Raw genomic sequence first — 15,000 nt, forward strand, 5'->3', positions numbered from 1 at the left:
TGAGAAATTGCTGCGAAAGTGTTCACTTTGACCAATCACAAATCGTGGAGATGTCGAGTCGAATCAACCACGAACTTTAAAACCAGTTTTCGACTAAGTGCTGCAAAACCAAAACAAACTTCATTACTGGTAATACTTTTCACTACATCTCCCTCCGCCTACGATAGTATGAAAGGCAGGGGCTCAGTTGGTAGAGCATCGGGCTGCCATGCAGGAGGTCGTGAGTTGGACTCCGGCCGGACCAACACTCAGGGTCTTAAAATGACTAAGGAGAAAGTGCTGCCTTTGTAATTACATCCGCAAATGGTTAAGACTTTCAAGTCTTCTCGGATAAGGACTATAAACCGTAGGCAGCGTCTCACAACCCTTCAATGTTCACAACCCAGTGGGACGTAAAAGAACCCACACACTATTCGTAAAGAGTAGGGCATGGAGCTCCCGGTGTTGTGGTCAGGCCTCATTTCATTCATTCATGTGCTTGGTGAGATCGCTAATGGGCTGATAGCGACTGCCAGTGGCGCCTCTATATGCTGATGTCCGATCTCACCCATAGATCACTTCCTTGTAAAGCGCAATTGAATATGTTAATAGAACATGCGCTATATAAATTCATTACCATTACCATTACCATAGATACGTTTAAATTTTATGCTGAACATGAAGCCTCTGCTTTCGATTTGCGGCTGACGAATCGCCGTCCCTGATTCTGATTTGTGACCGAACAAAATCAATTTCTGAGCCAGGCGATTGCATCAAATCATGTTCAATGTTTGATTTTTCAATACCTCTAACCTCAACAGCACTTTGGTACTCCTTCACTTCGTGACTCCTAAAACACATCGGTCGTGTTGAACAATACCAATGCCACTTGCGCGCTCGTTTAAGCAATACCGATACCACCTTGCGCGCCCGGCTGAGCTAATCGAGATTGATTTCCCCTACAATATCACAAGCACGCCAGGCTCAGTTTGAGCATGGCCTACAAAAAGATAAGGATTTGTATTGGAATCCCGATAAAAGGCTTAAGATAATTGTACGAAAAAATTCTCAATTAAAAAGCCTAACCTTATTGCCATTGTAGGAAGCTTCCTTCCTGTGTGGTTATTTTCCAGATCCGACGCGATTTGAACCATTTTTCAAAATCTCGGTTGTCAAGGTATAATAAAATCCCAAGGCTGGAGACTAAATTCTCAGGAGCCACCAATTTGAGTCAAATATTCCTGGATAAAATGTTCCCACGGTCACAATTCCACATCAGAATCAATTGACAAAGATTGAACCCAACCCACCATCAACGCAGTAGCCGTCCTGCGAGCGACCTCAGACGGTAATATTGCAAGAAAACAGCTTTGACAAGAGGCGCTTTATCACCAAAGTGGCCACAGCTTCCACCGTTGAAAACAAACTGAGCCTTACCAGGGGGGCAGACCATAGTTTGTCAACCTCACATGTCTTTATTCTACTGGGTCTCCCGACATGACTGCATTGTCTCAGTCGTCCAATCACAGTCACGCCTCTTTCGTGTTGACAAACTTCCAAAACACACTCGCGAAGCCGGGAAGTCTCGAAAGATGCGAGAATGAAAGTCGTAGTGAACAAACTTTTGCGCATTCATGGCGCTTTTATAAGACGCCATGAAAAACAAATGAATCGTTTCCATCTCTGATGCCTTCGAAACATCCGGTGGCAAGACAAAGTCCATGACACTGAAGTTCTTCGGCGCGCGGAAAACTCCAGCATCATCACCATCATGCGCAAGGCCCAAGTCAGATGGGCAGGACACGTCACACGCATGGCAGACAACCGCATCCCCAAACAGCTGTTCTACAGGGAGCTCTGCCAAGGCAAGCGCACAGTCGGCAGGCAGAGAAAGAGGTTTAAGGACACTCTCAAGACCTCTCTCAAGGACTTCTCAATTGACGTTGATGCGTGGGAGTCCCTCGCCTTCGACCGTCCCATCTGGCGTGGTCTCATCTACGACGGAGCACGATCAGCAGAGAGCAACAGGATCAGAGCAGCCGAAGAAACGCGACAGACGCAAAAGGACGGAGCGGCATCTACACAGACCCACCAACCAACCCACACGTGCAACACCTGCGGACGCTGGTTCTACGCCCGGATCGGCCTCATCAGCCACCTCCGGGCACACAAATAGACTCAGCAAGCTCCCTGCTGATGTCATGGTCATCTTCGACTACGAATTACGAAGGACGAACAGCATTACTTAACAGGACATTGTACGTAGTAGGCTGTTCGCGATCGCAACTGTATTTATCTAGCCTTGAAGGAATTAACATTAATTATGCAAATAAAATTTGTTCCCGTAGTTTGTCAACCGCAACTTTTTTTATTCCCCTGGGTCTCCCGACACGACTGTTTTCTCTCAGATGCTAATAATTTAAAAATTTCACAGGCTTCAGTAAGTCCAACCACAATATATTCGTAGCACAATATCCTTCGAGAACAAAGTTTATTTGCTTGTTAATTCCTTGAAGACTTGAGTCAATGCAGTCATGTCGGGAGACCCAAGGGAACAAACTACGGTCTGCCACCCCGGTAAGGCTCAGTTTGTTATCAACGGTCGAAGCCGTGGCCACTTTGGCGATAAAGCGACCCTTTCAAAAGCTGTTTTCTTGCAATATTACCACCTGAGGTCGCTCGCAGGACTGCTATTGCGTTGATGGTGGTTTGAAATGAAAGTTCAATCTTTGTCAATTGATTCTGACGTGGAATTGTGACCGTGGGAACATTTTATCCGGGAATATTTGACTAAAATTGGTGGCTCCTGAGAATTTAGTCTCCAGCCTTGGGATTTTACGGGAGGTCTTTTCTACGGGTAAAGGGTAACAAGTAACAGGTAACAGGTAACGGGTAACGGATAATGGGTAAGCGGTAACAGGTAACAGGGAAGGGGTAACAGGGAACGGGTTAGACGTAACAGGAAACGGGTAACGGATGACGGGTAAAAGGCGCCGGATGACGGGTAACAGGTGACAAGCTCTGCCGGTGTAATGGGTATCGGGTTTTGCAATTCCTTGTACTGAAAGCACCCGTGCGTCGAAAAGTCTGAAGAAAAACGATACTTCAGATAACAAGCACAGGGCTAATTATAAGATTAAGGGGACTTTATTAATCCGTCATGATTCGTCAAACCTTCGATACTGACATAGTCCGTTTGGAAAAACAAATTCTCACAAGGAAACCTATCATAGTACTCCCCCCAAAAATGACTCAAAATCACACAAAGAAAGAGTGCGACTATTGAGGCCTTCCTACTTTCCTGACACAAATTGCATTAAAGCAAACATAACACGCCACAATTATTCTCCTTGATTTAACCACTTCCCGTTTAAATTTTCTCCATATACAATTGAAGACCATTTCACACTGTTCAAAGTTCTCTTTGAATAGGAAGGGAGGTTTCCATAGGAAACAAGAACCACTCATTTACTCTCTTGCCTCTGGCAGCTTAAACTAATACACGCCTCAGTAAGGTACAGGATAGGGGAAAACGTTCTTCCATAAAATAGCGTGTATGTTTAAGTTATTTCAAGTCAGTGTCTTTCTTAAAAGTGTGAGTTGTTTCACTCACATAAAACGAACAAGAAGCAAGCAGTTTATTGAGTATCGAATAGGTATGCCTCGAACAATTGCTGTCCTCCTGATACTCGTTTTAAGGGAGGAATAGTGTTCATAGCCTGCAGAGTAAACGTTTCTTGTCTGTTACCCGTCACCTGTTACCCGTTACCTGTTACTCGTTACCTGTTATCCGTTACCCGTTACCCGTAGGAGAGACTTCTACCGATAAAACTGAGATTTTGAAAAATGGTTCAAATCGCGCCGGATCTGGAAAATAACCTCACAGGAAGGAAGTTTCCTACAATGGCAATAAGGTTAGGCTTTTTAATTGAGAATATTTTCATATAATTATCTTCTTAAGCCTTTTATCGGGATTCCCATACAAATCCTTATATTTTTGTGGGCCATGCTTCCACTGAGCTTGGGACGCCTGTGGCAATATCTGCCAATTTAGGTATGTACCCTTTTTACGCGGGGACTTCTAGGTTGCCTCCTCGGGTTTTGGCCCAGAGGCCAAAACCCTGTGGGAGCAACCACGTCCTATAACAGAAGATATTGACAATCAAACCTACCTTGCATGTGCATGGTGGAAATGTTATAAACAATTGTCAAAAAATGTGAAAAACGCATTCGAGAGAGTTACAATTCAGTGATATTTCTTTGACTGGTGATTGGGTGGGAATGTGGTGTCAGATATTTAAGACAATCTTTACTGGAATTAGTAATTTCAGCTTAAAAATGAAAAACAAAAAACAAAACTTCTTTTAACGCTAAACCTATGGTTTACCCCTACCATAGTAAATTCCATACACAACTGCAGACGCAAAAAACGCCCCCAGCAACTGGGCGATACAGTATATGGGAACTTTGATCCAGTCCAAGCGTTTTACAACGGCAAAGGCAAGAGTTACTGCAGGATTCATGTGGGCACCTGAAAGATGAAAGGCCCTTGTAAGCCGACTCATTCGAACCTGGTCGATTTTTAATATGGTTATAAGTTTATGGCAAATATATTAATACAAGCAAAGCAATTCTTTTACCAAATGGCGAAGAAAACCAGAGAACACAAACTACCCTTTTGCTGTACACATCGGCTATGATGCATATCGACTGCAGCTAGATAGCGGTGGCTCGCAACCTTTATGACGTCATTTCCGTTTCCGTCTACTCAGTGTGTGTTCACGACGGTTTCACGTCAAAATCCCACACTTCTCCTCCATTTCGTTTGGTGGCCGACCACGTGACCAAAAGAAACGGAGGGCTCTGGGGATGAGCATGCACTTTTGAGGTAAAAACGGGGAAATGCATGCATGGCAAGGCTACTACGTGGTGTAACATGGCAACCCTATAGGAAGCAAGCAGTAAACCATCTACTACGTTAGTAAAGATATATTTCTGGACCTTTTTACATGTATTGAATTGCAAGCGGCGTGGTTGTATCAGTGACTCTTTTTCAGTACATTGGAAAAACCAAACGGAGATCATGTGACAGGAAGATGGAACATTACAAGGCTCTCACGACAGCTGGTCACACCTCCGCTGTTGCAGATCATGTCATCAAATGCGACAATTTTGAACTTTTAGCGAATGGAAGGTCTGACCTTAATTGTAAAATAAAAGAAACTTTATTGATTCAGAACTTAAATCCAACATTGAATGTAAACGTTGGCAGTGAAAAACTGTGTCTCTACTGACTGCCATATAATAACATTTAGCTATGATTGTAATTTCTACTGTAAGCTAGTTACCAGTGCTTCTCTTTTATCTTTCAGCTTTTTAAATTGATGCAGATCGTTTAAGCGCCACTTCTGGTGGTGTATGTTGCTACATACGAAACGTCAAGTTTTAAAAATACATAAAAAGCTAAAAAGAGCAAGGCTGATATAACGGTGAAGGAATATATTATACAGCATATTTTTATAATGCGAAGTTAATTCACTATGTTAATTTCCGCCGTCTGCGTTTTATTTCTACTGAAGTACAAAACAAATCCAAACAGATTAAATTCAGGTGGGTAAATTTTGAGACAAAAACACGTGTCATAGTCATTATCATGGCAAGCTAATCGAAGCTAACCGTCGGATTCCCATGACACATTCCTCCCATCCCTGTCTGTCGTTCATAGCAAGTTCCTCTATCCCGCAGGGATCCATATTCAGCCGTCACCCGGGCAAGTACGTCTTATGATACACTTGCCCGAACAAATTTTGGTTTGCCCGGGCAAAAATGCGTAAGTAAAGAAAATGGTCGATAAAATGACTTGTAACTTGAGCATTCGCGTTTCATTTTACACTCTCGTCAGAAATTACGAATTTTGAATCTGGAGGATGAAGTTATTTGCATCGTGGGAACCCGATTTGCAGTGGTCCATATCTGCCACGGCAAAACGTACTTGAATGTAGTTTAAGAAGATACGATCCAAAGACCCAAAGTTTCGACGCGCCTGTCTAGTGTCTTTAATTTCTTTTATATGGGGCTGGACAATCTGCGAGTCTAAGCACCCATTTCAAATAGCGCTGATAAACAGTTATTAAGTCTAAGCACCCATTTTAAAGCGGTTAGCTTTCAATAACTGTGTGACTCGCATGTTGACTCGCATGGCTCGCTATGTTGGCTCGCTCGCAGTCATGGCTCGCTGGCTCGCACATTGTCCTAACTCCTTTTATACGCTACCAAGATTTTTTTTCCTTTTCGTAAGCAGCAGGTTCTGCTCCACTTATTTTCCTTTTTGCGGGAGGTGGCGAAACACCTTGTACGAGGAGCCATGGGCTCCTGCGTGTACCAAACGCCACATTATCAGCTGAGACCACAAGTCACCCTTTGCTCTTGCTAAACGACTTGCTGACAACCGAGCTAGCGATGAGATACACGAAAGTTGAGGCTGTAGTCGTTTCATGGAAAATACCGCGTGGTCAAAGGTGGCGCCCAAGCTTAGGAAAGCTGCATATTGATTCCTTATTTTCTGGAAGTTTCCATTGAACGAAAAGCGATCACAACGAAAGTAAATTCTATATTTAAAAAATTGATGGCATTCATGAAAAGACAATTTTTATACAAGGGCCAGCTGAAAAAAGTGGAAGTGCTGGATCTTGGGAGATCTAACCAGCAAATAATTTGTAGATTTAAAACAGAATACTGCAAGGCTGGTTGTACGGCTGCGAGGGTATATATATTTTTTGATTTACCAATATTTCATCAGGCACGGCCTGACTTCTTCAGGGAGTTAAAGGATTTGCAGATGATTTACAATCTATGTAATCTCATATCTAGTTTTCTTATGGCTTATATTTGAATTTCAAAAAATTGTAACTGCAAATCATTTAACTGTATATACATAGAGAGATATATAGACTTGAACTAGGTTAAAAACATTTATTTGATACTCTGAGTTTCATGCTTCTTACGAAGCAATTATCAGGAGCTATTCGTTCTAGCGCTCGAGCGCTAATTGGGGACACAGTAAACTGAAATCATGCAGCAATTAACACAAATCAAGTCAAATGTTAGTTTTTGAGGAGAGGGGAAAACTGGAGTACCCGGAGAAAAACCTCTCGGTTTTAAAAGGTAAAGGTAAGGTAAAGTTTGTTACGAGCCTAGAAGGCCCATCAGGCCGGCGCTTATCTCTGGTTTCTGTAGCATGAAGCAACTAGGAGTATTTCTACTCCCCCCTGGATGGGATGCTAGTCCATCGCAGGGTTAACCCCAGCATTAGATTCGCCGGTACCCATTTATACACCTAGCTGGAGAGAGGCACCGTAAGAGTAAAGTGTCTTGCCCAAAGAACACAACACAATATCCCCGACCAGGACCCGAACCCGGACCACTCGATCCGGAGTGGAGCACACTGACCATGAGGCCACCGCGGCTCAGAGAACCAACAAGTCAACCCACATATGACACCGAGTCTGGGAATCGAACCCGGGCCACATTGGTGGGAGGCGAGTGCTCTCACCACTGCGCTATCCCTGCATCCCAACACAACTGCACAACTTTCTTGTCTTTCAAGGTCTATGCATATTTACTAAGCTCAGTGGAATTTCTATAGCGTTCATTTCTAAATGAACATGTATGGTTTCTGTACCGCAATTTCAACGGTATGTCGCAAAAGACCAATGTAGGTTTGCTTTGAGTGCGATGTTGTGACCTCCGCTTGATAGATGACATTCCGCTCGTTGCACTTTCCGTCCATAGGGCAGGACCCCTTGTCGCGGCAATTGCAAGTGTTGATAGTTTGAACTGGCGAGTTTGATGACTTGTTAATGACGGCCTTATTGTGGCCATGTGGTTATTATTTACAGTTTTTCTCTTTTGCTTATACCTTTGGGTTCAAGTGTTTGGCCCCTGTCAGGAACTTATTGGAACTCATCCGCACATCTCGTGACTCCATACGCAAAGCCCGAGAAGCGTTTCTAATCATTATATACATCTTCACAGCCGTACAACCCGCCTTGCAGTATTATTCTGTTTAATTCATGAAAAGACATCTATCAAAACTTCACTCGTCCAACGGACGACCCTTGGGGTTATTATACTCATTTTTAGTCGTCTGGGACGAACGGACGACTGCGAATGTGGATCTCCGAATTTCTCGCATCCTGTATTCTGTACGCAAAACAATAGCACTGAATTTGAGACGAAATCCCATATATCACGTCAAAACAGACTTCGCGCGAAGGTTCTCATCACTATCAGCTCTACTTCGCTTGGCTAATCGGGGGCTAATCACGGTTAATGCACTACTGGATTTACCTGATACTCCTCCCGCCCAATAGCAGCCCATTGTAACTGCGATTCCCCAGGCGAAGTTTACTGACAAAAACGAGCCGAACTTTCCACGACTAAGAACCATCTGGGCTACTGATCCCAAGCCGAAAGACTGAAAAGAATAAAGAAATTTCATCCAAAAAATGCAACAAACAATGGCAATTTCCATTTTAAGAAAAAAAGCGAATTGAACATCGTCACATACCACTAAAATAAATGTAGAAATGAATTCGGCGAGTGCTTCTCTCATAAAAGGCGACAATCTGCCCTGAAAACGACTCAGTACCATAATAAATTGTTCGAGGAATCCGATCTAAAAGAAGTCAACCAAAGGAAAAAAGTTGTTGTAAGTGAGTCGGGTCACATATACAAAAGTTATCAAGCTATTTAAAACTGAAAAGATTTGGGTGTAAATAAATAGAGGATAATTAAATATTACATGGCCGCATGGGGATACTATCTCTGAAGAGTGAAGCTAAAATTCCAATCCCCAAGCGGCTATGTAATGTTCTGTTTATGATATAGATACTGATGAAATGTCCAAATTTAAAAAAAACAAACAAACAACTCGTTTTATTCATTTTTGAAATGGCGAAAATTGGTCACCAACCGCGAAAACACGGACATTGTGTAGCATGAAACTATATATGAAAAAAATCATGATAATGTCAAATCGAGTTTCAAATTTTTACTGAATGTAGTAGCGAAAAGTTATATTACAGAAAAAACGGTGAAGATATGTTTTTTTTAGACAAAGGAAAATCCTGGTATTTCATCACTATCTATGTAATAATTAAATTATTTTGTACCTTACAATGGCTAAGGAACACTTCTGTCTCTTTGAGCAAAAAAACAGCGCAAATTGGTGAAGAACGTTTCCTGCCAATCTTCTTTGTAACTGTTGTGTTTTGAGTCTGACAATTACTTGCGTGACAAATCAGTATAGTGGAAAGCGATTGGTTACAGCCTTCCAATACGTGGCAACTGGTTAAAACGGAATAGAGCACTTCTCTATATTTGTTCAACTTCGTTCAACAATGTTCAACATATTGAATGGTGTATTTTAGCATTCAACATTGCACGATGCATAGTCCAACGTTTTATGAACAAGAACTGCAACAACCAATGATCTGAAAATGTTGAACTGTGGGTCACCAGCAGCAGCTAAGCCTACTGAAAGCCCAAGCTTAACTGTTCTTCATTTACTACGTCAAGAATTCAAACAGTATTCAAAAGCTTTGACGATAATGGTTCGAAATTAAAGATAATTTTATTTCACGTTGACCTATAAATTCAATCTTCTATAGGAGGTTTGTGAACGTAAGGTAAACATGAAGAATACCCAAGTCTTTGGGGTGGGGTCCTCATGTCAATATATTACAATTCAGTATATCTTTTAATATGTATATTTGCTAATTTTTTCGAGGGGAAAAAGCATCGTAAATTAATAAAAAATAGCAACGGAAAAACATGATAAATTAGGGGTACGTAGACAATGGTGAAACTTAGCGAATTTTCAATTGTACACAGACTGTGTTTGGACATATGTTCAAAGATCAATCGCGCTGAATGAGGGATATTCTTGAAAGATATGAAAGGTGATTCTTCGTCGCATGATTAGCTATGATTTGAAATTTCAACCCCGTTTTTTAACCGCAATATGTCATATGGAGAACGTGACGAATTAAATCTTAGAGCCAGTCTGAGGATTATCTGCCAAAACATGCTCACTTTACAGCTGACTCCTTTGTCCTGTCAATACCAACAATATTCTGCGAAAAATGGAGCGAATCGGTTAATTTTCGATTCGATCGTTTTCAGTCAATCTTTTCCCACATTCACATTAATGGTGGTTAAATTACCTGATTCGAATCTACAACTCCGCGCAGTCGTTCATGCCTTTATCCCGTGCAACTAATTGGCAACCGAGTGAGGGATAAACAATTTAGCGTGACCAAGTCACGCTGTTACGTCACGCAAACTTGAAGAGATACCCACCCGTGATTTATTTTCTGAAGACAACCAATTTTGATAAATAGCTTCTTTTATTACTGGTATTTGAAGGCGAAAAAGAAGGAATGTGAGGCATATTTGAGAATATACATCGCTGATCAATTTGGTTCCCAAATCTTTTTAATTCTGCTGCTGACTGCAGAATGAACCAGGGAATGGACGGTAACATGAGGGAGGGGCTCCTCGGGAATAAGCGCTCTTTTGTCAAATTCTATTGTGCATTAATTTTGCATATATATATATATATATGTTACATATAAATGAAGTTATGAGGTAGTTTCACTTATTTTGGGAGTGCTCTATGAAAATTAAGAAGAGCAAGAGATGGAGTACCCTGCGAGCAGAGTCTCTTTCGATCTTCCTAGATAAGTCGGGAAGAGGAAAGTAGACTCTGCTCGCCGCTTCCACATTTTGTATTGAGCATGCGTTAAAAATTGAAAATTTATGTATCCGGTGTCAGTCACGCGTGACCAGTAGCCACAAAACGAAGAAGAAGAAGTCGGAATATTTTCGAACAACTCCGGCAAACACACGACAATCAAGGAATCATTTCATTGGAAACTCAAGATAGTCCATATATCTTAAAAATGCCATTTTATTTTTTTACTGAAAAATTTATAGGTTTCTGTCAGGCTAGTTTCTGTAACCGACACATATAGGAAAAACTCATGGGAATTCTAACAGTTAAAATTGCCACGTTGTTGTAAATTTCAAAATATTGATGACGCGTGGCGACTGATCATGCGCAAAAATAAAAAAAAACAGGTTTGACAAGTCGAAACTGGACTGACTCATCCAATTCTTTGGATGAGCGGCAAATCAAATAATGTGGAGGCGGCGAGCAGAGTCTACTTTCCTCTTCCCGACTTATCTAGGAAGATCGAAAGAGACTCTGCTAGAAGGGTAGAGATGGAGAATTGTTATTCGACTTTCACGCACTAAGCGATCATCAGATGATGATGTGTGAAAGCTCCTCATGCAATTCGAGTAACAACTCTCCACCTTTAAACTTAAAATTATATATGTTACATATATGTATATGGTATACTTCTAGTCGCATGCGAAAGTCGTTTTCAAAACTCTTACACTCTGAATCAACCCCATGCCATAACACCACCTTCGACTAAAACTGATCGGCAGCGCGTCAACATAAACTCGATCTACTATGAAAACCAAGTGCGAAGGCGAGTAACGAGCAACCAGCGCCATGAAGCATTCAAACTCCGTCATTACAATCCACTCTCGCCTTGCGCACACCCCCCCCCCTACCCCTCCCTATTACGGACTCTCGCTAGTACGGACACTAAATGACGTCCCTGGGCGTGTCCGCTATAACGACGAGAGTTGACTGTACATCAAACGGGCTAAAAGGGCGGGAAAGTTGCCATTTGTCTAGGAGAGCTTGCCGGGTTTCGAATGTTGCAATCTGATTGGTTCTTAGCGTGGTCACGGCAACAATTGCGTGACAATGTCATTGTGTTTAAAAAAATTAAATCAACTCTTTTAGGCTAATTTAAAAACATTTTTTTATTGTAAAGGAAGTAGAAAATGACTTCAAATAAAAATGTTTCCTCTTTAAACCACTCAATTTGTTTGCAGTTAACAAGATTCTGTAAGCGCTATTAAGTGCCACATATCAACAATAACGAAAAAAAGGCAGTAAACAAAATGTGATTTGGAGGTCCGCATATTTGTAAAATTTGACAGTCAGTAAAAAAAACTGACTAAATGCTTCTACACAGCTATATTTAAAATAACCCTAAATTGTCGGCATTGAGTCTCCCGTCTTTGCTCAAGTCTGAAGAGTACGAAGCCACGAAGGTTGAATGAAACAGTCGAGCTTTGAGTTTTTTAATTTACATGTACCTCCGCTTGCTCAGCAGTTAATTCATTTGCATTGAGTTATTGAGTTGAGAATGGGAGACTACAAGCAGTTCACGTTAATCCCCTCCCAGTCGTTCAAAAATTACTATATCGCCAGCCACGACTGGCTTTCACTCCAATCAACTCGTTCTCAGAGTTTTTCGTATCCTTTTTGCCGGTCGTAAGTAAGGATTGTCAAACGAGTCCGTGTTTGTCACGACCATGCCGTTTGATGGCGAATCTCTGATGGAAGACTCTTGAAGAGGCAGTTCAAGCTCGTTAAGATCTCCGACTGCAGTTAAGTAGGGCAACACTGGAGATTCATTTACAAGTACTGTTGGGAAAAGAAAAGAGAATGTGTAAGAACAAGCGGCCAAAGGTGGCTTTTACTCCGGCCGATTCACGGCTCGCAGTTAAAGAACTGGTATAGCGTGCACAACGGGACAAAGACGACGACGGCTATGAAAACGTTATGTCAAAATATATCTTCCGGTTATTGAAATCATTTCCCGATTATTCCAAGTCATTCGGCATTGGCATGAGCCTGGGGATGGAAAGTATCTTTGCACGTGCCAGGAATAATATTGAAATGGACTGCGTAAGAAGCTCATCAAGGGAAGCCTCATATCTCCCTTGGGAGATTCAGCACGCCCACTGTTGTAAAAGCCAATCAAAACAAAGTTATCTCAGCGTCAAAGGAAATCTGATACTTTTCGCAGGAAAAACCTGTTCCTAAAAATAAATTTACTCGAGAAAGGACTGACTCAAAGGAATTAGTATCACCCAACTAGTGGACTAATGCAAATGCTGCATTTTGATTGGCTACGCTACTAGAAGACTTTTAGTAATAGTCTTAACTGATTAGAGTGTAATTTGAAGTGCTAAGTTTCTACCCCATATGAACCACGTGAGCGTTAGCCCTACTGATCGAAATGGATCCACACAAGGACAGAGAAAAACTCTGGTCAGAGCGTTCTTTCGTTTTATTCCCAAATAAATATATTTTCAACTTGCATTTGCTAACTTTGTTATTGCCTTTTCTGTCCGACTAGTTGGCACTTCACATTACACTCTAATCAATCAAGTCTGATACTAAAACAATTAGACCCTTCGCCCTTAAGGGCCACGGGTCAATAGGGAGCTTAAGATCTACGACGACGACGTCGACGAAAACGCCAGAAAACAATGATGTCATTGGTTAAAAGAGCATAAATAATCGTGCTGCACGTGCGGCACGGATTTCAGCTCATATTTTTGCGGTTCTCTGCGTGACGACCACGTGAAATCACTAAATTTTAGGTTTTCACGACAACGTGAGCATGCAACAGAGAATCTTTCATTCTCTATTTTCAGTCTAAAACCGCTCGTACCAATTTAATTTTAGGATACTTCGCCCATATTGTATGACGTGAACGAGACGGAATAATCGCGAAAGACTTTTACGTCCTCCATGCAACCTCAAATTTGATTATTTGGCGTCGCTGTCAGGGCGAGAACGGTGAGGAAATATACCAAACGCACGAGTGTGGTGTTCTCGTAGACGTCGTCGTCGTTGTTGCTAACGACGAAGCCGCGCAACGGCTAGGGCGGGGGAAACGAGTCGTTTCGTCCGGATTCAACTCTACCACGCTTTGTAAATAGCCAAATGATGGCAAGGATCTCATGGATATACACACCAACCATAACCCTAAAAAAGTGACCATTCTAAATCCGTTCCTAGAACTAAATATTGCTATAGCAATAAGATAAACGAAAGTTTAGACCTAATCACTGAAATGGGCACTCAGACTTAATCTGTAAAATGAGAGCTTGTTATCTAAGTGCACTTCCACTATCAACTTTATTCTTTATTCTTTTTCTTTCTTTATCAATCCTCAATTCTTCACAGTCCTTTGTCCACACCCAGGATGTCCCGTATTTATGTTACGTCCTTAGCTCTACAGTTCAGTGAAGCTTCTGCAATACACGGATTGCTCTCACAGGTGAACACCTAACGAGGGTTTTCCTGCCCTGGGGAATTCATGAGGTGACTCTAAAACAAAAAAAACTAAAGGAAAAGGACTCCTGAAAACAGAAATGTGAGTGCTGCCACCCAACATGAATGTCAGAGACCGTCTTTGACAATGCAATCTCCAGACTTACATGGAAAAGCTGGCGCATCCAAACCTTCACAGATCCCAGAACTGAGCTCGGCTGTCTTTGCTAAAAATCTGCCAAATCAAAAATAACTATAAGAAATTATCGTTAAAGGAGCCTTTCAAAGAGCCAGCAACCGTCAAATACCGTTACTTCTACGTTAGTAGCTGCTAGTTAGCTGTTAGTTTAGTCCGCTTAACGGTAGGGCGTTAGTTACCGTTTTCCCGTGTGAGGTCACAAATACCATTAAGAGATACTGACATACAATTCATTTATCTATGCATGCCATCAAATTTGATCGCTAAAGGTCTCTCTCTCTCTCTCTCTGTCTCTCTCTTTCGGTAGTTATATTTAGTTTGAGTAGAATATTGTACTATCGCATCGTGTTGCATCTTGTTGGATGGGGTTAAACCTGGATGGTGACTGTCCGAGAATACCCTGTGTTGCACACTCAGTGTAGTGTGCTGGTGCATTTTCCACGAACTCTGAACCCTGACTCGAGGGTTCTTCTCCTGTTTTCTGAAAAGTAAGTGTGGTGTTTGAATGCTGTATAAAAATAGCTTCCCTGCTTGCAGAAATCTCTTTTCTTTTTGCGTTCGCTGGGCTGACGACTACGAGAAAAGGAACCTCTGCTATGGGTCAAAA

At 41.8% G+C, this 15,000-nt stretch overlaps 2 protein-coding genes across 4 annotated transcripts in view; both read right to left on the bottom strand.

Moving 5' to 3' along the window:
- LOC137979997 (aquaporin-3-like) overlaps positions 1-10,299 on the bottom strand; it is a 17,661-nt gene extending 7,362 nt beyond the window's left edge. Inside the window, exons 1-5 of one of the 3 annotated variants that reach the window (XM_068827335.1) lie at positions 10,206-10,263; positions 10,075-10,115; positions 8,549-8,656; positions 8,329-8,455; positions 4,373-4,510 (exon numbers count right to left, since the gene is read on the bottom strand). In XM_068827335.1, the coding sequence (XP_068683436.1) occupies positions 4,373-4,510; positions 8,329-8,455; positions 8,549-8,632 (349 nt within the window). In that variant the 5' untranslated portion in view covers positions 8,633-8,656; positions 10,075-10,115; positions 10,206-10,263. Of the gene's footprint in view, positions 1-4,372; positions 4,511-8,328; positions 8,456-8,548; positions 8,657-9,152; positions 9,284-10,074; positions 10,116-10,205 lie in introns of those variants that run through there. The other 2 variants (XM_068827319.1, XM_068827328.1) reach the window with 2 other exon arrangements.
- Positions 10,300-11,868: 1,569 nt separating this feature from the next.
- LOC138003865 (transcription initiation factor TFIID subunit 8-like) overlaps positions 11,869-15,000 on the bottom strand; it is a 15,234-nt gene continuing 12,102 nt past the window's right edge. The window contains exons 6-7 of the mRNA XM_068850143.1: positions 14,362-14,429; positions 11,869-12,553 (exon numbers count right to left, since the gene is read on the bottom strand). Coding sequence (XP_068706244.1) covers positions 12,360-12,553; positions 14,362-14,429 — 262 coding nt within the window. The 3' untranslated portion in view covers positions 11,869-12,359. The remainder of the gene's footprint in view (positions 12,554-14,361; positions 14,430-15,000) is intronic.

Source organism: Montipora foliosa, chromosome 1, assembly GCF_036669935.1.
Source record: "Montipora foliosa isolate CH-2021 chromosome 1, ASM3666993v2, whole genome shotgun sequence".
NCBI classification, from domain to species: domain Eukaryota; kingdom Metazoa; phylum Cnidaria; class Anthozoa; order Scleractinia; family Acroporidae; genus Montipora; species Montipora foliosa.